Source organism: Rousettus aegyptiacus, unplaced genomic scaffold (genome assembly GCF_014176215.1).
Source record: "Rousettus aegyptiacus isolate mRouAeg1 unplaced genomic scaffold, mRouAeg1.p scaffold_m13_p_14, whole genome shotgun sequence".
Lineage (NCBI taxonomy): Eukaryota > Metazoa > Chordata > Mammalia > Chiroptera > Pteropodidae > Rousettus > Rousettus aegyptiacus.
In genome coordinates this window covers 48,577,492-48,599,633 of record NW_023416289.1, presented here as the reverse complement: position 1 = coordinate 48,599,633, position 22,142 = coordinate 48,577,492, and the positions used below count along the sequence as shown (strand labels likewise).

At 42.9% G+C, this 22,142-nt stretch overlaps 1 protein-coding gene across 1 annotated transcript in view; it reads left to right on the top strand.

Annotated features, from left to right (window-relative positions):
• The window catches only part of IREB2 (iron responsive element binding protein 2), a 34,790-nt gene that overhangs the window by 9,590 nt on the left and 3,058 nt on the right, over nt 1–22,142 (top strand). Inside the window, exons 3-21 of the mRNA XM_016125853.2 lie at nt 1,090–1,255; nt 2,524–2,661; nt 3,451–3,666; nt 5,984–6,053; nt 6,537–6,720; nt 7,473–7,612; nt 9,568–9,739; nt 11,531–11,631; nt 13,516–13,632; nt 14,222–14,381; nt 15,099–15,234; nt 16,372–16,456; nt 16,778–16,934; nt 17,259–17,383; nt 18,738–18,842; nt 18,940–19,082; nt 20,043–20,190; nt 20,282–20,404; nt 21,450–21,635. Of these exons, the coding sequence (XP_015981339.1) occupies nt 1,090–1,255; nt 2,524–2,661; nt 3,451–3,666; nt 5,984–6,053; nt 6,537–6,720; nt 7,473–7,612; nt 9,568–9,739; nt 11,531–11,631; nt 13,516–13,632; nt 14,222–14,381; nt 15,099–15,234; nt 16,372–16,456; nt 16,778–16,934; nt 17,259–17,383; nt 18,738–18,842; nt 18,940–19,082; nt 20,043–20,190; nt 20,282–20,404; nt 21,450–21,635 (2,672 nt within the window). The remainder of the gene's footprint in view (nt 1–1,089; nt 1,256–2,523; nt 2,662–3,450; nt 3,667–5,983; nt 6,054–6,536; nt 6,721–7,472; nt 7,613–9,567; nt 9,740–11,530; nt 11,632–13,515; nt 13,633–14,221; nt 14,382–15,098; nt 15,235–16,371; nt 16,457–16,777; nt 16,935–17,258; nt 17,384–18,737; nt 18,843–18,939; nt 19,083–20,042; nt 20,191–20,281; nt 20,405–21,449; nt 21,636–22,142) is intronic.

Genomic DNA, 22,142 nt, shown 5'->3' with positions numbered 1-22,142 from the left:
CATTCTTCCAACTGAAACCTGTTTCTTTTTTAACTTAGCTGCTCCGATTTCATACTCATACATTGTTACTCTTGAAAATCTTGGTTCTCAGTCACAGTAACAGAAGTATTTTTTTCTTATCATGTACATGATGGTTTCAAATTACAATGTCATTATAAACGCCTGAATCTTTTTGCCCTTAGTGTATGTCGTGCCAGGGAGGTATAGCCAAAACACTGTGGAAACATACTAAGATTTTCATTTTATCCTTTTATTGTCCTAGGTGGAAAGCACATATCATCATGTTATTTTAAGTATTTGAATTACGTGTGTAATATTTAATGACATATAATGTTGTGTACTTCATATTTAACAGCATGTATCATAAGCCTTGTGCTCCGTCTCTTGCATGTGTAGCTGGGTGTTCCAAGTGTGTGCGCTGCGTCTCGTAGCAGTAGAGTCAAGGTCACATCTCATCATGGAGGTCTTTCTTCCTCTGAATGGCTGTGCATTGGCCCACCGGTGCACCCCGCGGTTCAGTCCCTCTGCGTCCAGAGGGAACACTTTCCTGTGCCAGCCTCTGGTATGAGAATGTGACGTGGTGGAGGTTTTTAGAATATTGAAATGTTGCTCTGTGGTTTTCTAAAACTAGTCTTCAGGAGTGAATGACAGTTTCCGTGAAATGAATTTTCCTCATCTAAGCACCCTGATTTACTTATAAACTTTAACCATTTCGATGGAAATCTTTTAAGTCTATTACAAACTTTTACACAGTTTAAGCATATTTTGCCATCATGGAGATGTCTCATTATTGTATTTTGTTTTGATTTTCTGTGTTGTTAAGATTTTCTGTCTTTCCTGAACATTAACTGTATTTGTTGGTCTCATGTGCGAAGGGCTTATCTCTGTCCGTTCGGGGCTCTGGCTTACACACAGAATCGTCAGATTGAACACAAATGGTATTTTATCCCACATTTACTAGACGAAAAATTTGAAAACCCTGCATCTGTGTCTTTATTTAACTTTTTGCTGTGGTGAACCATACAGTGCGTAGTTACGTCTGCTCCCTTAGTGACCGTGCTATTTCCTCTTGATTTCATCTCGACCCAGATGTTCTGCCTTACTCAATACGGGTCCTGTTGGAAGCTGCTGTGCGAAATTGTGATGGCTTTTTAATGAAAAAGGAAGATGTCATGAACATTTTAGACTGGAAAACCAAACAAAGCAATGTCGAAGTGCCCTTTTTCCCTGCCCGTGTTCTTCTTCAAGATTTCACGTGAGTGATTGATTATTTTTTGATGAATTTTCAGTCTTCCCTTTTTAAAATTCAGCCTCCATGGTGGTTGGCTCTGTTGTTTTATAATATTGAAGATTAGTTTATAAATTTTAAAAATTGCCCTTTCTAAGCTGAAGCAATTCTTTAAAAATTAGGCCCTTGTTTCTAGTACTATTTATTTGCCTAACCGCCTGCTTGTTGTCTCCACTGAGCAAATAGGCTTTTCAGACTCCATGTGCCCAAAACTCGATCATCCCACACACCTCACCTCTTGCTTTCCACATCTTTTCTGTCACAGTAAATGACCCAGTAGTCTCCTGTTTGTTTAGGACACAATCTGGAAGTTGACCTTGCTTCCTACCTTCCTTCATACATAATCCAGTCTGTCTTCAAGTTGTCAGCTCTACCTCTGAAATATGTCTCAAGTCCAGATATGAACATGTCCACCACTGTCACCCTGGTTCCAGTCCCAGTCTTTCTTAGCTGGTGTCCCTGCTTCCACACTTGCAGTCTGCAGTCTTTTCTTGATTAAAATGTTAATCAAGGTTGTAGCATTCCCTCAGCCTTGGAATAAAATCCACAGTCTCCACCACAGCCTGAAAGACGCTGCCTGTTGGGTGTCCAGGGAGTAGTCTTCAGAGTTCAGCTTTTACTGTGTTTGAAGGAGGCGTAGCAGTTTGTTAGACGAGTAGGCACGCGGCCTTCACGCACCCACGTGAGTCTGGTGTGGGCGCCACTGTCACAGTCCTGAGGGGGCTGTTTTGTGATTACTGCTTCACCTTCCTTGCTCGCTCTTTAAGAGCAGGAACCGTCTTTTATTTGGACTCTGCCTTTGGTGTTTAGCACTGAAGGCATTTCAGAGGCGTGTTACTTAGTTTGCTTGAGGTACTTATATTTGGAACAGCGAGAAGGGGCTGGGGAGTGGGGTGGGGCTGGAGCCAAGGAAAGGGAGAGGGTGTCAACATTGAGGTCAGGAGAAAAAGTTCCACTGGCCATTCCCCTGAAGTCCTCCTGTTCATCTAAAAGTCATCTCTTGTGTTATTTTTGGCACATCTACCCTTGAGCACTCACATTCTCGGATAACATTTATTATAATTCTCATTAAACTAGGACACGTCCAACTTTGGGTAACCAAGTACATTATCAAACATGAATGCAAACTAAGAAGGGACACTTTTAATATATAAAAATGGATAACTGCATATGAATAATTCGAGTATATATAAAATAGCAAATAGAACTCTAATTTGCTCATTTTCCATTTTTAGTGGAATACCGGCAATGGTGGATTTTGCTGCTATGAGGGAGGCAGTGAAAACTCTCGGAGGCGACCCTAAGAACGTCCACCCTGCCTGTCCGACAGATCTCACGGTTGACCACTCTTTACAGATTGACTTCAGTAAATGGTACTTTAATACAGCCCTGTTAGCTGACAGCCAGCCCACTGGAGGCGTGTGCTACAAAGGGAGTAGAGATCATTTATGCCAGAGTAAAATAGCCTACATTTAGTATTGACTAAGATATAAAAGTGAAAACTGGTAGGAAGTTTTATGTATTGAATTTTTTTTTTCCTTAGTCTGACCTGAAGGTTATTTTCGTGTTTGTTTCTGCTGCCATTTTTGATAGACGTGTATAGTAAGCCTAGAACCTGCTTTGGGAGTGACTTTCAGATTCAGGCTTTGTCTTTTTTGCCTAACCTACTTTCCTTCTGGAGAGACATGTGAGCCAGGAACGTCTTTAATCAGTGGTTGAAAACACAGCTCACCAAAGCTGTTGTCCTTCCACTGAAGTAAATATCTTTTATCTAAAGGTCCCTTTGACCAAGGTTAGACAGAAGACATGATTATGTTGTCATGTGCTTGCTGTTTTTTACATTCCTTGGAGTACCGGAATTAGATTGGAATTTATTACGATCGTTAGATGAAAAATTGTGAGATGAAAAAAATCTACTTTAGTACTTGCTGAAAGTTATTTATGTCATTATGGAAGTATATGAAAACGATTTTACTGGCACTCAGAATTGTTTTCACCTCCATAAATTTAAATGGCCTGTATCTGGGTTCTGGTGATCTGATGGCTTTGGAGCCCTGGGAACAACATTCAGTCACTTGCAGCTGGCATCGCTAGTGTGCGATTTTGAAGAGCCGTGTCTCTGTCACTGTTAACTGGTTTTGTCTCCTCTTGTGGAACAATAGTGCAATACAGAATGCTCCAAATCCTGGAGGCGGTGACCTGCAGAGGGCAGCCAGGCTCTCCCCACTGAAAGTACAGCCGCGGAAGCTCCCCTGCAGAGGCCAGACCGCCTGTCGCGGGTCCTGCACCTCCGGAGAGGGCCGTGGCCTGGGGCGGGCCCCATCGCAGATCGAGAACACACCCGCGCTCTGCCCTTTCCATCTGCAGCCAGTGCCTGAGTATGGGACTTTCTCTTTCTTAGGGCCAGGGTATCACTCAGTGAGGGACATCACGTGCATGCCTCCACCACCACTCCCGTTACGTTGCTGTCACACTCACCGTGCTGCACTAGGGATTGACATGGAGCTCCTGTTGTCCCCACAGAAGCAGTTATTGCCATGGTAGTCTCTGATACCAGCATCTGTTCCTGTTCCTGAGGGGGAGAACCTTCAGATTTTTCTGTAAATATAATTTTGGTGACTGACGTAGGCAGGAAAATGGTGCCACGTCTTAAAACTGTGAATTTGTACTATTCACGTGCTCATTACTGTTCCTATTTCTTTTCTGGATTCCTTATTTATAGTTCTAGGTTTTTCCTCCTCCAAGATTTCTTATTTTATATTTCATTAAGAATTCTGTGTTAAAAATACCATCATTATCCTATGTTATAACCTTAATGAGTGAGCCTTTTTAGATAAGTGACTGCCTATATGGTATCCTGAAAGTAGTAAACCAGCCTAGAAGAGAATCCTCTTAGGAGTTCGTTAAATTCCCTGATAGGTCATTTTTCAAAATAAGAAAAAGTTCTATGACTTGGATTTTTATATGCTATAAAGTTTCCAAAGTTTTGTTTTTCAGGATTATGTTGTTTATTCCATTATTGACTATAAAATGACTTAAAACTTTTTAAAGTTAGCATTTAACACATTTAAAATTTAGAATAGCTAAGAATAGCAACTACATGTTTCATCCTGAGTGCCACATAATACATTAATTCATTTGTCCCTTAATTATTTTTTGAGTTCTGTCTAGTTCTACAATATTTTGGCTCCATTTCTACAAAACCTCAGGTTACAGTGACCTCACATGTTCTTTCTAAGAATTCTGTATAATCTGTGGGTCCCTTGCCATCTAATTATGACAGTTCTATGTAATCATTCCTTATTCCTGATACTAGTTGTTCTGGTTATGGGAGGCGTGTTGACTTTTGAGAAACATCTCTTATACACAATTCATTTCCCAAAAAGGAGGCTTTAGTGAGTAAAAAATGATTGATTTTCGTGGTTGTCTTTTTATAACTGGCAGTGTATGAAGTGCTAAGATGGTATATTTTTCTAAAAATTCAAATTGGTAGAACGTTTCCCCTCAATTTTGCTTCTAAATAACAAAGTAGTACGTAGGTTATATTGTAGGTCCTAGCTGTGTAAAAATAAAAACCCTCATGTGTGCTGTAATGCATCAGTGATGTGTATTAATCATGGACTCGAGTAAGAAGCTGAGGGTTAGAAAGTCAAGAAGCGTACATTTGGCCCTTGAAATTACTGCCTGCTTCGAAGTTGGGTTATAAGGTAATAAAGGTGTGTGTGGTGCTTTATGGCCACATGTGCTGTGGGGACATGGGGTGGGTGGAGTGGCCCTGGAGAGCTGTGGTCCCCGAGGGCCGAGAAGCAGCTCGCTGAGATGTGCTGTGGCTTTAGATGATCGCTTAGCAATGAATTATTAAAGTGATCTTTGCTTCAAAAATGTTGATAGTTAAGCGACTCTAATTATCTGGACCCTCGAGGACATGTATAATTTAAGTTGTATCGATGTTCTAGTCAACAGTTAATCACCAGCTGGAAGGTAAAATAAACAACTTAAAACTGTTAGTAATTTTATAAAATTTCCATTAGCTAGAAATAGCTCCCTAAAAATGAAACTATGTTTACTGTTTGGCGGGGAATTATTTTTATCTCTTAGTTTAAGTAACTCATGAATATACTTAAAACTCATGTAAAGTAAACTTGCTACTTACAGATACAGTAGACCCTTCCATTCTGGGTGAGAGGAATACAAGATTTTAGCCAAAAGCTCTTTTTAAATGGTGTGCCGAATTTGCCTTTGCCGTACGGCGACACCAGTGCCCGTCTCCTGGCTCACTGGCACAATGGCCGAGCAGGGGGAAGTGTGCATGGGGATTGTTGAATTAGATGCTGCCCTCTTTTTTTCTTGTATGAAATCCGACAGAACGTACCATACTATTTTTACTATGTAGCCAAACCTCGTTGCGATGCATGCTAACGACCATTTGGGACAGTAGTGTGGACATGGCTTTAACACAGTCGCTAAAGTAAGACATCCTTACAGTAGCTCCTGGTGCATTTTGTAGAGCAGGACTTCCTTGTCAAAAAGAAAATAATGGATTCTGAGAGAGCTAGGAAATTGCTGTTCTAAAAATTTAGTGTGTGTGTGTGCACGTGTGCGCATATGCGCGCACGTGTAAGAATGAAGCCTTGGAAACAAGGCAGGTCTTTTTTTCTGTAATACATGTTTAACGCCAGCTCTTCTTCCTTTTAGACCTGAAACAGTGTTAAAAAACCAAGAAGTAGAATTTGGCAGAAATCGAGAGAGGCTTCAATTTTTCAAGGTATGATCTGGAGGAAATTTTTATATTGAAATTTCTAAAATACTGTTAGGTACTTTTTTCATATCCTTAGACAAGTAGTCTTTAAACGCTTCATGGCAGTAAAGCCCTTTTGTTTCTCTACATAAAATTGTATCGGAAGCGCCAGTGTTAGGAAAGATAGAAGCAAGGTCTAGCTCAGAGTAGCTGGGCGGGCCTCCCCTCATCCATCCATCCATCCATCCATGGGACTCCTGGGGACGCAATTGGAGACTACCCCTTATGTGGACTATTGTAATCTTTTTCTTTGGCTTAATTTTGTTGTAGCAATCTCCAAAATGACTGTTTAGGTTGCGTGTTTGCATATTGTTTTTAAACATGTACCATAATTGACCATGTTAAATACTGGTAAAATAGTTTTTTGTGTCAATAATTGTATGTGGGTGGTGAACACAAATTCATACATTGCACTAACGGTTGGATTTCTTCAATGTGCGCACGATGCAGTGGAGTTCAAAGGTGTTTAGGAATGTGGCTGTGATACCCCCCGGAACCGGGACGGCTCATCAAGTGAACTTGGAGTACTTGTCGCGGATGGTTTGTGAGGAGAAGGGCGTCCTCTTCCCCGACAGTGTGGTTGGCACGGACTCCCACGTGACCATGGTGAACGGCCTGGGTATCTTGGGCTGGGGTGAGTCGACGACCGGGTGCAGGGGGTTAGGGGCATTAGAGAGGGAGTCTTTATAGCCTCATCTGGAATGGCAGCAGCAAAAGTAAACTTTAACTCAGGTGTTTGTGGACAGTGGTGTCAGGGTATGCGGTGTGCACAGTGCCAGTGTGGCACTGCTGTGGGGCGTGGGTGCAGTGGTGGTGGCGATGTCTGTGGTGGCAAGGCGGTGACTCCTTCGTTTGAAGTCCTTCAGTGGCCTCTGGCTTTTTTTATAAGGCTTAATTGCTTAATTGCTTTGCATTTTATTGAACAAAGCCCTTCACAACTGGTTTCCCTTTGGCTTTTGGCCCACACACGTCTTAAAGACTAGTCATTTATTTATTGTGTGAGCTGTGCTCTTACATGTCGTGGCTTTGTGCAGGCTGTCCCCTCTGGCAGAAGCCATTTACTCTTTTACAGGGTATGTGATGATGATTGACCTTTTGTCTTTGCCCTTAGACTAAAATCCTTGAGATTGGCAGGGACTGGGTTCTATGCATGACGAGTTTTAAGCATAGTCCAGTACTTACCATAGTGAATACTAAACGTTTACTGAATTTAATACGAAGGTAAAAATCCACTGTTGCCACCAAGCGAGCAGAGTCATTCTGAGGAGACCTGGGTTCCGTGTGTGCAGATGTGGCAGGAGTCCGCAGCGGCACCTGCAGGTCCCAGGGCACACTCGGCGGCCCAGACACGCACTGGCTCACGTGCCTGTCTTTCTCTCCCCGTAGGCGTCGGGGGCATCGAAACAGAAGCAGTGATGCTGGGCCTCCCCGTCTCCCTCACCTTGCCGGAGGTGGTTGGATGCGAGTTAACTGGCTCATCAAACCCTTTTGTTACGTCCATAGATATTGTCCTTGGTGTTACAAAGGTACGTGGATATTGTGTCGCCGTGGGACTTAGTGGCACTGTGTTTAAGTAGAGGGTCCCCTGCGAGCCGCCTCAGCAGTGCCACATTCTCAGCCGTGTCATCACAAATATGTGACCTTGTACTGCTGAGTCCTAGACAGTGTATCCTGTTATTACTCATTGGGCATGTTAACTCAGACCTCATTACCAGCCCGTGAGATTGGCACTGTTGTTACCATCCCCATTTCGGTTCCAGAAGAACAGACACTGTGACACTGAGCAACTTAGCATGGGGCCAGCGGGTGAACAGGAAGCAGGGGACCCAGCGTCTGTCCCCGGCAGCAGCTCTCATGGCCTCTGCTTAGGCCCTGTTGCGTTGCTGCTTCATTAAGTGACTTTCTGGCTACATGACTTAGGAAGTTATCTTATGGAAAAGTCTAATCTCCTTTACTACTTAACTGAATCATTTGCCTTCTGGAAACTATATCACTTTACAAAACGTGGACTGCAGCAGTGCAGTGTCAGATTTTTTTGTTGGCTATTCCGATACGCCTTTAGAGTATTTTCCTCAGAATTTTTAAAATAATAGCCTGCGTATGTCCAGCACAAGGACTCTAGGAGTTCGCAGTGCACAACCGTTTGTGACTGCCCCCTCCCCCAGATTCCCGGGGTTCACTGACTACTCTTAAAGGTTAGGTTGCGTGAGCCCAGGGGCCGTTCCCCATGGCCCTCTCTGCGCCTCCCAGGACTTCGCTATCACAGCTTGTTACCTGGAGGCCTCCGCCTCGGCGCGTGCTATCGATCCATCTTCCCTGATCATGAGGACATTAACAATCTTACAAAATGATTGATGTGACGTATGGGACCAAAAGGTCAAGAAGTTAAATTGAGAAGCGCAGCATTATTCCTCAAGGGAAAGAACATCCCATTATGTGTTTAGAGAAATCAATTCTCTCCTTCAGACCTCCTGAATATTGATGCTGCCTTCTAGACCCCTCTGGCTATGTTTTTAAAATAATATTACATGTCAGTTTTTGACATTTTGACTTACTGGTACAAAAGTTTAATATATTATGCATACATTTATTGGGTACCATATTTGATGGCCTGTTCTATTTATGATATTTGTTGGATTAATCACATTTTATTCAAAATATACATTGCGGCACCTCATTACTTTGGTGAAAGCCGCAGCTTGGTACCTCTTAGCTGTATTGCTCACCCTTAAAAACATACCCATGGATGGAAGGAGACACCTTTCCTTGGGCCCGAGCTTGCACATCCGTAAGGAGACCCTGCGCTACTACGCGGTCCGGAGCACGCCTGCCGCGCGGGGTTAGTGCTGCACACGGGCGGAAGGTGGTTTGTTCTTAGGTACCTTCCCGCACTCCCTCCTTGCACCTGATTGAGACCATGGTGCAATTAAAAGGTTAGCAGCTGTTTTGGTCAGATGGTGGTAACTAAGATAAATGAAGCCACATGTTAGATCCTATCAAAATGGAATTTACCTGTAATTAAGGCTGCTGTAAATACTTGGACCAGTAGTTGGAATTGAAAGAATTTTTTAGCCAGTGTGTAATTTTTTATTTAAATGCACAGTTTGATTGGTGTATTAGTGTTTCATTAAATTGGAGATGCTATCTGTGGTTAAAAGTGCTGTTTTTTATGAACTGCCAGGAAATAGGGCCACCATCTAACAGATAACAGACACCGTCGCGTCTGGGCTGTACCCTGACTTCAGAAACGTCATAGTGCGCATCGCAGACAGACCCTCTGAGCTTCCCAGCCCTTTCTGCCTTGACAGCGACACTGAACTTCTCTTCCGTTCACTGTTTACCTTGAAATTCCTACAAAACCAGAAGACCTCTTTTTTTCACTTTCACTATTATCGGTTAAAAAATTAGATTGTATGGTCTTCAGCAACTCAATGTCAGTCTTCCTGCTAATTTCGCATCCTCTGTGTATCCTTTTCTACAGCACCTCAGGCAAGTAGGAGTGGCCGGGAAGTTCGTTGAGTTTTTTGGAAGTGGAGTTGCACAGTTATCTATAGTGGATCGAACTACAATAGCAAACATGTGTCCGGAATATGGTGCTACCCTCAGCTTTTTCCCTGTCGACAATGTGACATTAAAACATTTAGAACATACAGGTAAGAGGACATGAGGTCATTAGGATAACCGTGTGAATTTTCCAGTGTGTCTGTGAAATGTTTTAGGATAGACCAATGCCATGTTACTGAGTACTCACATGGTCATCTTATTTTGAAACTGTGGCTTTCAAATAAACTGCATTGAGGACTTTAAAGAGTGTCATGCCCTCAGACCATAGCCCCCCGTGACTTTTTCACAGCAGTTTAAGGGGTTGTTCAGACCGCCGATCCCGCCCTGCTTGCCCCGTGGTCCGGGTGCCTCCCCCTCACCTGGCGTCGGAGGCTGGAGGCTGGAGGCAGGCTCAGGCGTGTTCTCTACTCTTCCCGCCATGTCCAGACAGGAGACACTGAGAACCGGGCTCTCTCTGAAGGACGAGGGGCGCAACATTTTGTGAAGAGCGGCGCAGGGTGACCGGTTCCCAATCTCTGCAGCCTGAATGTCTGGGAGCTTTGGCTGCTCTTGCGCTGACTTTAATTTAAAACCAAGCGCCTCCAAAACCAGACATGTCAATCGTTCAGAAGGCCGCAGTTAAAAGCAGGATCTCTTTTTTTATTTTATGTATTTCTTGTTTTTAAGAGATCATTACTCTAGTCAAAGGTGTATTTTGGGAATGAATTCTAGTATTCTTCAGTTTGGGGGCAGATTAGTGAAAGTTCATAAGTTAGATGGCAAAGTGGATTCTTGGTCATTGGAACCTTAGAGGGGACAGTCCTGTTAGAATGCAGAGCTTTCTCTAAACTGAATTTAGGTTGGTAGAACATTCAAGAGAAAAATGGTTAGAGACATTTAATATGTGCATATTAAAATGAGTTAAGGTATTAATGATCTGTTACTGTGTAACAAATTATCCCAAAACTTAGTGGCTTAAAACAGCAGTAATCATTTATTGCCACATGGTTTTATTGGTCAGTAATTCACACAGGGCACAGCTGGGACAGCGGTGTCTGCTGCGTGGTCTCTGGGCGCCAGCTGCACTCTCGTGTCTGGCAGTGAGTGCCAGCTGTCAGCTGGGGACTCATCTGGACTGTCAGCCTGGACACCCACGCGTGTTTTCTCCATGTAACTGACCTGAGAGCGCACCCCACCAGCCGGAAGTCACCTTTCTCAGGTTCAGGGGCGTAAGCATAGTCTCTGCCTCTAGATGGAGGACTGTCACTTCACATTGTAGGAGGCACATGCGGCTTGGAGTAAGCTTCGCGATGGCAATCACTGGAAAATACAACCTGCCACAGTCATTTACTTGTCATCAGAAGTACAGATAACTATCCAAGTGTGACTTTGGAAACTTGCTCTTAACATCTAAATCCTTTCAGTTTCTTGAAGATCTTGTTAGATCTCTCTCTGCTCTGTGAAACTATTTCTACCTTCATTTACTTTAATCTTCCATTCTATTTAATTACATTAATGTTGTTTGTCGTTTAGGGTAAGTACTTTCATGGTGGGTAGTACTTTATTATGTTCAGTTTTATTATTGGCTTTTCTTTTGCAAACAGTATCTTTTGTGAGTTTTGTAGAACCAACTCAATATTTCTGATCTCGTCAGTGATGGAATAACTTTTAAAGGTGGGGCTGCCATGCAGTTTATAAAGTAGGATTTGTCATCAAGGATAAAATACTTACCATTCTTTGAGAATACTGTCAAGCTCTAATTTGTAAAGAAATTGATTCTGAGTGCTTTGTAATTCATAATATTTGTTTCTTGCTCATCACCGAAGTTCAGCACCCTTACTTATTCCTGGAGGATTTTACATTTCCTTACTGGATTTTGTTGTTGTTCATCATCTTTTTAGGTTTTGACAAAGCCAAACTCGAATCCGTGGAAACATACCTTAAAGCTGTGAAATTGTTTCGAGACAACCAGAATGAGTCGAGAGAACCTGAATACTCCCAGGTACATGCAGAGTAGCCACCCAGTGTGTGTGGAAATTCTGCAGCCTGACCATTGGGGTTGGAATCCAGCTCTGAGCTTTATTAGCTGTATGATCGTGGGCAGTTTATTTATCCTTTCTGCCTGAGTTTCCTCCTCTCTGAAGTACGAAGATGAGCTCTACCTCGTAGGACTCCTTTTTTTAGAATAGGATTCTTAAGAGATTAAATACAAATTTATTAGGACAGTTTTGGGCACATAGTAAGTGCCTCAGTAAGTGATATTATTATTTATAAATAACATCTGTGACTGGGCTTTGATTTTATTCATTAAGTTTACATAGATTTCTATTACAGGGAATTTTACAACATTTTATCAAGTCTAAATTTTTAGTATTTAAAATATGCAATTGATAATTGTTATTTTTTCTACTTTATCAGAAGAGTACCATATACATTTTATAAAAATGAAGGAGATATACAGTTATGTTGTCTTGAAAGTTAAAGATACTTGGCAATCTAAGCTAACAGTTCTTGTCTTTTGGAACTTTTATTTAAGTAGGTAGAATTCACATTGAGGAAAGTCTTAATTTTTATATAATTTGTTTTCTAGGTGTGTGTCAAGGATCTTAAACAAATTGGTTTTATCATAGGTCTGGTTACCTGTTAAGCTGTTTTTTGCTGAGAAATATTTACTCACTCAGCTTTATTATTTTTTGATAGCACGTATCCATGCCTGACTTGTTTGCTTGTCTTTTCCCCACTGGAAAACAAACAAGCCCTGTGGGGGCAGGGCTTTGTTTTGAGCACTGTATTATCCCCTAGAGCAGTGCCTGGCCCATGGTAGACAGTAAATATGGTAGATGAGTGAAGGAGTACATACAGGAATACCGAAGGCTGGTATAAAACCCATAAGATTTGAATTTGTGCGACACTTTGGGCAAATCTTTTAACTTCTCTGATCATTTTCTGGTCTCTTTCATTTCTGTTTATTGAATTTACTGCTTTGTCTGCATTAAAACAAATGAGACCTAGAGGAAATGGATACAAAAATTGAAAAATTTGGGTGGTATAATAAACTGGAATAAATTTGCCTATGAAAAACTGACCAGATTAAGAATAAAACTAAAATCCACCTGGGTGTTGATTTCATGAGGAATTCATTAAACGCATTCCTAACGGCCGAGACAGATGGCCTGGCTTCGCGCTGCGAGAGTAGGAGAGAAGCAGAGCCCTTTTGTCCTGGTGCGAGCCAGAGTGAGAGAGTTTGGACTGACCTGACCCAGGTACAACACAGGAAAAGTGGTAGACATGTCAGAAGAAATGAACAGAAACCTAGTGGGGAGATGAGCTTTTAACAGGAAGTGATTTTTAACACCAAGGAGTGAAGCCAGGAATAGAAAACCCTTCCCCAGTGTCACGCCAGCACCATCTGCTGACCAGACGTAACAGGGCCGCCGAAAAGGAAGGAAGGAAGGAAGGTTTCCTCAGCCCTCCGCCGTCTAATGTGCCATCCAGTGTGCCAGGCAGGCACAGAAGGCGGATGGGTAGCCCAGAAGCAGTCATCCCGTAGCGGCATGCACCTCTACTTGTCTCAGGCGTCTGTTAAGAAAGTGTTTATCTTTGTGGGAAGAGAACAGTTGGGGAATAAAGTAATTTATATAGACTGCTCAGCTGGTGGTGTGCTACTTTGCATACTCATCTGCTAGTCTTTTAGCAAATTTTCATATGTTTCATAAGTTACATAGCGTTTTTAAATATATATTTCTGGGGCTGTATCTCACCATGAAAATGAGTTGCATTCAAACAAATCCAAACATACTCATTCTGCTCCTGAAAGGAGTATTCATATTGGAATCTGTCCAATGAGCCCTAATCCCTTTTCCTCCCCTTCGCACTCATTTCCCAGGTGATCCAGATCAATCTGAATTCAATAGTTCCATCTGTCAGTGGTCCAAAAAGGCCGCAAGATAGAGTCGCTGTGACAGATATGAAAAATGATTTCCGAGCTTGCTTGAATGAAAAGGTAAGTTACCTCTTGGTCGGCACACTTCTGCACTGAGTAGGGAAGAACCAGAAGGTGGCTCGTTTATGATGTCTTAATTTTTTTATTGTGGAAAATATCATACTTGTACAGGAATGAAACAGTGTCATGAACTGTGTACTTCGCTTCAACAGTTACCGCCTAGCCAGTTTTGCGTCATATTTTACACACGCGCGTGCGCAGGATCATTTTGAGCAAATCTTCAGGGCCATTTTTAACAAAAGAGAAAGTTTGCCTTGTCTCTTGAGACTTACTTCAAGTAGGAATGGACAGAGAAGCGCGAGGTCAGGGGGGACCCTGTATAGTTGGAATGGGCCATCAGTGGGTTGACACCCCTCTGCCTGTCCACGTGTGCGTTTCAGCTGGATCACAGCTGCTGAGCGTCATGAACCTTCAGCATGTCTCACACACAGTCAGAACTTTGAGTGTTAAATCCCCAGACGTCAAGGACTTGCCGCTCGTTTTTTTTCTCCACGTGCCCGTAGCTTGCAGAGTGTACCATAGCCTTGCTACATTCCGTGGAGTGGACGAAGGAAGGATTCAGTGTGTCTTTATGTGCACATTTGCATAGGTTGGATTTAGAGGCTTCCAGATTGCAGCCGAGAAGCAAAACGACGCCGTCTCCCTTCATTATGAAGGAAGAGACTATCAGCTGTCCCACGGGTCTGTGGTCATTGCCGCCGTCACCAGTTGCACCAATAACTGCAACCCATCAGTCATGCTTGCCGCAGGTGGGTGGTGGCACACAGCCATACGTCATCTTTCCCTAAGTTAACCTTTACTTTTCTGTTATATTCACTTTCTGTTTCTTAGATGATGTATGAGTATCAGTGTGTATGTTTGATATCGAGGACTTTCTGAAACTGTAATGAAGCCTGAAGAAGGCTAAGTTTGAATTACGCTGTCAGTTTTATTTTTATTGTTACTTATGTGTCTTAGGTTTAGGTCATGTCTGCTGCTGTCATTTGGAAGGGCTGTTAATTAGCAAATCTCTTGACAGTGGTGGGAGTTTCCTGGAGCAGTGCTGGATTCTGTGGAGCCTGAAGAAAGTTAACGCTTACAGGCGGCTTGTCAGTGCGATCATTTTTGTGTGTGTGGAGTGATCGGTAGTTGTTCGAAGTACTCAAGCACTGTTAGTTTATTATGATTATGGCATTTAAAATGGTTCTGTTAACGATATCTCTTATTTATTTTTTTCCTTTTGTGTGCATGATACTATTAGGCTGTACTTTAATAATTTACAATGTAAAGGCTAGTGTATTTACTGCATTTTTTGTTTTAAATGAAACAAATCAGTAAGATAAAGTGGACAAAATAGAGCAAATTCCTGAATTTGGACTTTTACCCTGAACAAATTGGAGGTCATCCTGTTTAATAAACGAACTCTTTCTACTTCGATGTGAGGGAGGGACACCGCCATAACATGTCACCATTTGTTTACTGTGCAGGCCTTCTGGCTAAAAAAGCTGTCGAAGCTGGTCTGTGTGTTAAGCCGTACATCAGAACAAGTTTGTCTCCGGGCAGCGGCATGGTCACGCATTACCTCAGTGCCAGTGGAGTGTTACCCTATCTTAGTAGGCTTGGGTAAGTGACGGTTGCTGCTCATATTGATCCTGGTATCAGCAGTGATTGAAGCTGCTTGTTCAGATGTTTCATATACGAAAACGGTAGAAACACACGCTTGATTCTACTCATTGCCTTGCCCTCACCATACGGTTTTTGAGGCCTCGTCACTCAGCAGACGTTATTGGGCACATCTGGGGTACAAGGCAGCATGTTGGGTAAGGAGAAGTAGTTGTAATCTCTAGCTTCAGGATGGAAAAACAACACATGGACGAGTAAAACCAGGTCACAGTGACCGACAGTATAAGGAATGGTACCAGGCAGTGCGAACTGTCCGTGAATTTTGTAGTCAGCTTTCAGGACTCTTTCAGGTTGTACTTTTAACTGAGTTAATTTCCTTAATCGAGTTTCTATGAGGTTATTAGGTCTGTGAAGCATAGGTTAAATAGTCCCTGAACTCTGGAGAAAATAACTTGTGTTTTTCATGTTCTCAGATAATTGAGGGTAGTTATTTCAGTGAGTATTTTGGAACATATACTGTCTTATATAGATCATCAGTTCTTTTGCAAGCCTGATAAATTTTGATTTTTGGCGAAGGAGGGTTTAGAAGAACAGCTGAAAGTAGTTTTGAGGATTATACATAATAATTTTTTAGTTCTATCATCTTGGAATTTGTGTCAGGGACTTCGGTTGGTTTAATTGGCTGAGAAGTGAAAGATTCACCCCTCAGAACACCTGGCCGCAGTGCCCCATGGGGCCTTCGGTTGGCTGATAGCCAGTGCCCTTGACACTTCAGTGTAAACAAAGCCCTTGGGAGGAAAGTCCAGTGTTATTGCTTTTGAGTGGTCATGTTGTATTTCCAGCTCGGAACACTCGAGGACTTTTCCCACGGTGTAGGAGCTCCTGTGTCACATGTCCTTAGCCACAAAGCTAAGTAGGGAGCTACGTGCGCGTCCAGGCTTGTCACAGGTTCGCGCGCAGCCCAGCAACACCGAGCGTCAGCCTCCAGCACCCTGAGCTGTGAGCGAGCACGCTGACGAGGGTAACCCGTGTGCTGTGAGCGTCTTGAGTTACCCTCACTGCAGTGCTGGGAGCGAAAGATGAGACTTGGCCCTGTTGAGATACCCCGTCCAATCGCACTTATTTTCTGAAATGCAGATTTGAAATAGTTGGCTATGGATGTTCAACGTGTGTGGGAAACACAGCACCCTTATCAGAAGCAGTTCTGAATGCCGTGAAACAGGTAAATTGCATGAATCAGCACGACAGCCATGTGGGATTTTGTAACTATGTTTTACTATGAAATTGCAGAAAATACATATTTTTTTGCTGTTCTTGGCACCCCTTGGGAAGAGTAACTCAATCATAAAATAATTTAAATAATTTTTAGATTTTTGAAGTAATTCTTTAAGGAATTGGTTTGGGTTATTTACAGGATTGACAGTCTTGTACCTAATAATGGGGACGTTTCTTGCCTTAAGAGACAACGTTTGATGTCGGTTATGTACGATCATCCAAGTTGGTGCCATGTCATGAATTAACTCTATTTGTGTGATTTTTTCAGGGCGATTTGGTTACTTGTGGAGTTTTATCTGGAAACAAAAACTTTGAAGGTCGTCTTTGTGATTGTGTTCGTGCCAATTACCTTGCCTCCCCGCCCTTAGTGGTGGCTTACGCCATAGCAGGCACCGTGAACATTGACTTCCAGACAGAGCCTCTAGGTACCTTTTCCTTTGCCCACACGTGCACACATGCAGGGAGCACACACTTCTCCCACATTTGTTGCATTGTAAATGCTTCTTATACCAGCTCCTCTGAATGATTTCAGGAAGTCTGGCCATAGCGTGTAGTTATTAATGTCTCTTGATCTGAAGAATATAAAATACGCAAGTAATTAGCTCTTCCATCTGCTAAGCTGAAGCACTCTTTTGTTGAATAATTGAGTCATTTACTTGGTTTCTACGTTATGTCTTTGAAAAAACGTGAACATCTCAAGGGAGAATTATTTTTTTTTATACCAAATCTCGTTAAAATTTTTTAACCAGGTACTGACCCTGCTGGCAAGAATATTTACCTGCATGATATTTGGCCTAGTCGAGAAGAAGTTCATCAGATAGAAGAAGAACATGTTATATTATCCATGTTTAAAGCGTTAAAAGAGAAAATAGAGGTCAGAATCTCATTTGTTTCTTAAATAGTTTAGTAAAGTGCCAGTGTTTATATCACACATCTTGCTTTTTGAGTAGAATAAAAATTTAAATAACATCGTTTTTTTAATTACCTTATTTTGAATACAGAGTTCTTAGCGATAGTTATTTTGAGTCTGGAATCTGACATCTAAGAGACTAACTTAGTGTTAGAATTGATTTTATTACATACGGGAAATGTATAGCAAGCGTTTCTACCTGGCCTCCTGAGTGTGAGCTCATTTCATAGATGCTGCCCTTGTTTGTCACATTCAGATGATTCAGAATTTAAAAGAGACGGACTGGATGGTGAAGTCTCCCCATCCGCTCCCCCCCCCCATCCGCTCCCCATCAAAGGTGGCCGATGATGTCGGTGTCTTAAGCATGTTCCAGAGATGCTTTGCGCACATACGAGCACATGTGTAGTCACATATCAAGAATAGTGACTGTGAGGGCAGAAAAAAGTATTTATTCATTTAACAAATGTTTCTTGAGTACCCACTATGTTTTTGGCATGTATCGATGACCAAAACACTTTTCATGGGGAGAGGCAGGCAGTTAATAGCACACCAATTAATTAGGTAAATTATATAATATGTTCAGAAGTGATATTGCTATGCAGACATAGACCAAGATAAAGAGAACCAGTTGTGCAAAATCTGGGGAGTAAATTGCAGTTTTATACGGGATGGTTGAAAACAGGGCATTTGAGTAAAATTTTGAAGAAGGCAAACAAGTTAGCCACGTCTCTGGACAAAGAGCAGGGCTTTCCAGGTGGAGGGAGCAGTGTCAAGGTTTGGGAGGGACCCTAATGAGGGCGTATGGCTGCAGCAGAGGGGACGCAGGGAGTGGTAGGGTCGAGTTCGCGTGGGATCTTGGGCCCTCGTGCGAGTGTGGTCTCCTACTCTGGGCGAGGTGAGGTGGGAACCCTCGGAAGGTGTTGGGCAGAGAGCGTCCTAATCTAAAGGGCTGCTCAGCCATGGACAGAGGGTTGGGTCGGAGCTGGCACAGGATGAGCAGCTGTGGTTGGGGGCAAAGGGTGGTGCCGTGGTGGTGGTCGGGGCTGCTGGGTAGTGGCGAGGTCTGAATGAGCACAGTGCAAGAGGTCGCACTGATCGGCATGGGCAGATACGCTGTGCACAGCCGAGGTCTTTCTCCACAGTCGTGTTCTGAAGGGTGGCAGCAGCCCAACAGCACGCTTCCTTTGCCTTCAGGATCATGCAAACGCTTCTGCATGGCAAGGCCTTTTCTCAGCCTGACTTAAGCGCCCGTCTTCCCGAGCCTCTTCTGACTCCATTTTATCTTTCTTTTGGTTCCCAACCTGAACCACGTTGACAGATGGGGAATAAACGGTGGAATTGCTTGGAAGCCCCGGACTCGGTTTTGTTTCCATGGGACTTAAAGTCTACTTACATCAGGTGCCCTTCGTTTTTCGATAAGCTTGTAAGTACTCTCGCACTGCTTCATCTTTGAAATGTTGTTATGAAATGAAAGAATGTCTCGAAGAGTCAAATGCCTTCAGCTTCTTCTCACCTTTTAGACCAAAGAGCCCGCTGCACTGCAGCCCATTGAGAACGCCCATGTGTTGTTACATCTGGGGGACTGTGTCACGACAGATCACATATCGCCTGCAGGGAGCATCGCCAGGAGCAGCGCTGCTGCCAAGTACCTGACAAATAGAGGGTACGTGTGCCCAGTGCCCCGGGGTCTGAGAGGCTCCGTTATCTGGCGGGTACACACTGTCACGGTGTCTGTCTGGGGTACCTGTTGTGCCTGCCTTTCCTTATAACTTCAGAACTTGAAATTGCTATTTGAAGTCAAGCCCTTGCAGGCTAAATTAAATAAACCAGTGATTGGAAACAGGATTTTGCTTTCTCGGTGCTACTTTGTTGAGAAGTCAGCTTAGTCTGACCAACCAGATGAAGCCTGGTGATTGGTTCCAGCTGCCGCCCCTCCCCATCCGTCCGCCCCCCCCCCCCCCGCCCCAACGTTGGAGCACAGCATTTAGACGTGTGCTCTGCGGGCTGTAAGGGCTGCATGCATGAGGCCAGGCCTGATCGGTACCAAACCAGGAGATAGATCTTCTCCAGCCTCTAGATGTGACTTCTGGTTTATGAGAGCACAGGGACACAATAGCATGTGAAGATCAACCAAACAAATTTATGGGCCATATTTTGATCCCGATTTGAACGACGACAAAAAAGGCATGGGGAAAGTGAGGGGGCATTTGGGTATTAACTGGCTATCCCATGTGAAGAAATCATGATTTCTTTTTTATGTCGTTTTGCTTTTTTGTTATTGAGATGGTATTTTTAGGAGTCTACATCATTTAGAGAAACACGCTGAAATACATATAGTTAAAATATGACACCTGAGTTGGCTTCAGAATAATCTAATAGGGGATGCTTATAGAAGAAACAGCCCATGAGTTGATTAGCATAATTTTTATAGAAGAAGCAGTCCTTGAGTTGATGAGCCTAATTTAGTGATAGGTGCATGGGTATTCACTGTTCTGTTTTCTTTCCTTTTGTGTGTGCTTGCAGTTTCCCATAATAAAAAGGTGTTTTTGTGTAAGTTTTACAGCTGAACAATGTGTGCTTATTTTCTCGCTGAAATGGAAGCTGACTTTTGTGACTCTTGCAGCCTTACCCCTCGCGAATTCAACTCTTACGGAGCCCGGAGAGGTAATGATGCCGTGATGACAAGAGGCACTTTTGCAAACATCAAACTTTTTAATAAGTTTATTGGAAAACCAGCTCCCAAAACAATTCATTTTCCATCAGGACAGACGGTAAGGATACATGCAAAGCGTGTATACAAAGGTGATTGCTAACCTCATCAAAATTCATGTTAAAGATTTTTGTGTTTGTTTCCGTCTACAGCTAGATGTGTTTGAGGCTGCAGAGCTGTACCAGAAAGAAGGTATCCCGCTGATCATTTTAGCAGGAAAGAAATACGGTTCAGGAAATTCAAGAGACTGGGCTGCCAAAGGACCGTATTTACTGGTATCACTTCTTAAATGTTATTTTCTTAAACATCAGTTTTAAATATTTTCTTTATCAGTAATGTTCCAGCGAAGTTTATTTTGCTTATATGGATTTTTTATGCTTATTTGGATCTTAAAATATTTGCGGGTTTTTAAAAGTGATCTTATATCTTTTGTACTCATCTAGTTGCAATAATACTCTGAATTTGATTAGACTTAACATCAGTCTTATTTAAAGAAATTATGGTAGAGGGAAAGAAGATTCTGTCTTAAACTAATGCTTTATAATAATAGTTTGTACCCTTCGGTAGTTTTACTTACCCCCTTTTCATGTAATTTTCTCCGATTTGCTCCATCACGGTTAACAGACTCAAGACGTAGTGGGCCAGGTTTTACTCCTCCCCGCCCCAATAGTTGGTAGTGGTGCCTGGGGGGGACAATAATTTGAGGGGACAATTTTTCTGTTTCAAGTTGGGAAACATGGGTCTAGAGCCTCTCTAGCTTACTTTGTCTGGCAAGCAAATTCTATCTCCTGGAGTGGGGCCGAGCGGGGACCTTACTGCTGCTAAGGGACCCCGCCCAGCACTCCGGGGCTCTGAGGACCTCACCTCCGAGTCTCAGGCCTTTGTAGGTTCTTTGTTGCACACAGGCACACTCTGATTTCAGTTTATCACTCTGTAGTGTCAGTGTTGTCTGCTAAGTCAGTTCTTTCTCTCCTCTTCTCACAGTTTATTGAATTCATTCATCTTGTCCCCTTTGTTGCTGCAGAGTTATAGCTTCTCTATTTCTTGATTTTAGTGGCATTTCGAGAGGGGTATTGGTGATCAATCAGGAATTCTCCTGGGCCCGTTGGAGGTCCAAGCAGCCGCCTGTTTACAGGGGGCCGCTCTGAGTGCACAGACTCCACGGGAGGCTTCCGGGAACTGAGGCAGTGCGGGTTTTGGTGTGGAGCGTTAGGCTAAGTTTTTATAGAACAGCCAAAAGGAAGTTTTTTTCCCCTTAAAATGCTCAATAAAGCAACTTTCAGAGATGATTGGAGGAAATAAAATGTGATTTTGTTACAGGGTGTGAAAGCTGTTTTGGCTGAAAGTTATGAAAAAATTCACAAGGATCACCTGATTGGGATGGGTGTGGCCCCGCTTCAGTTCCTCCCGGGACAAAGCACGGGGTCCCTGGGCTTGTCCGGCCGAGAAACGTTTTCTTTAGCATTTCCTGAAGAGCTCTCCCCTGGAGTTACACTAAATATCAAGGTATTTCTAAATTCTCATATGTGATTGTGTGCTGTGTGCTCAGATAGATGGTTGTCAGGCGAATAAAAGCAATGACTGTAAATTGCACACTAGAGTCGGTCTGTGAACATGAGCTGTAGTTGAAGACAGCTCTGTTTCCCATTAATACAGTTCTCCTGAGGAAAAGTCAAACGCACTGGACACCCAGTCCAGAAAAAAGAAGATCTATGGACTCCAGTCACACATGTCCAGCTGCCCTTTCCTGGCTGTGAGCTCTTTCTGTTCTGCTCTGATTTTTCATCTGGGCATAGGCTTCACCCCCAGGAGAGGGCAGAGTTGAGCATTCAGGGTTAGAATAACACAGACTTTACAATTACGTAAAAAGGAAGAGAGCAGCAGATGTTAAATGCAATGAATATTTAATGTAAAACTGATTTCGAGTAGTGAATGTGACTTCCCCAATTAATAAGTAAACCTAAATTACTCAATTTAATTATCGTTTGATAATTAAATTGAGTTGATATAATT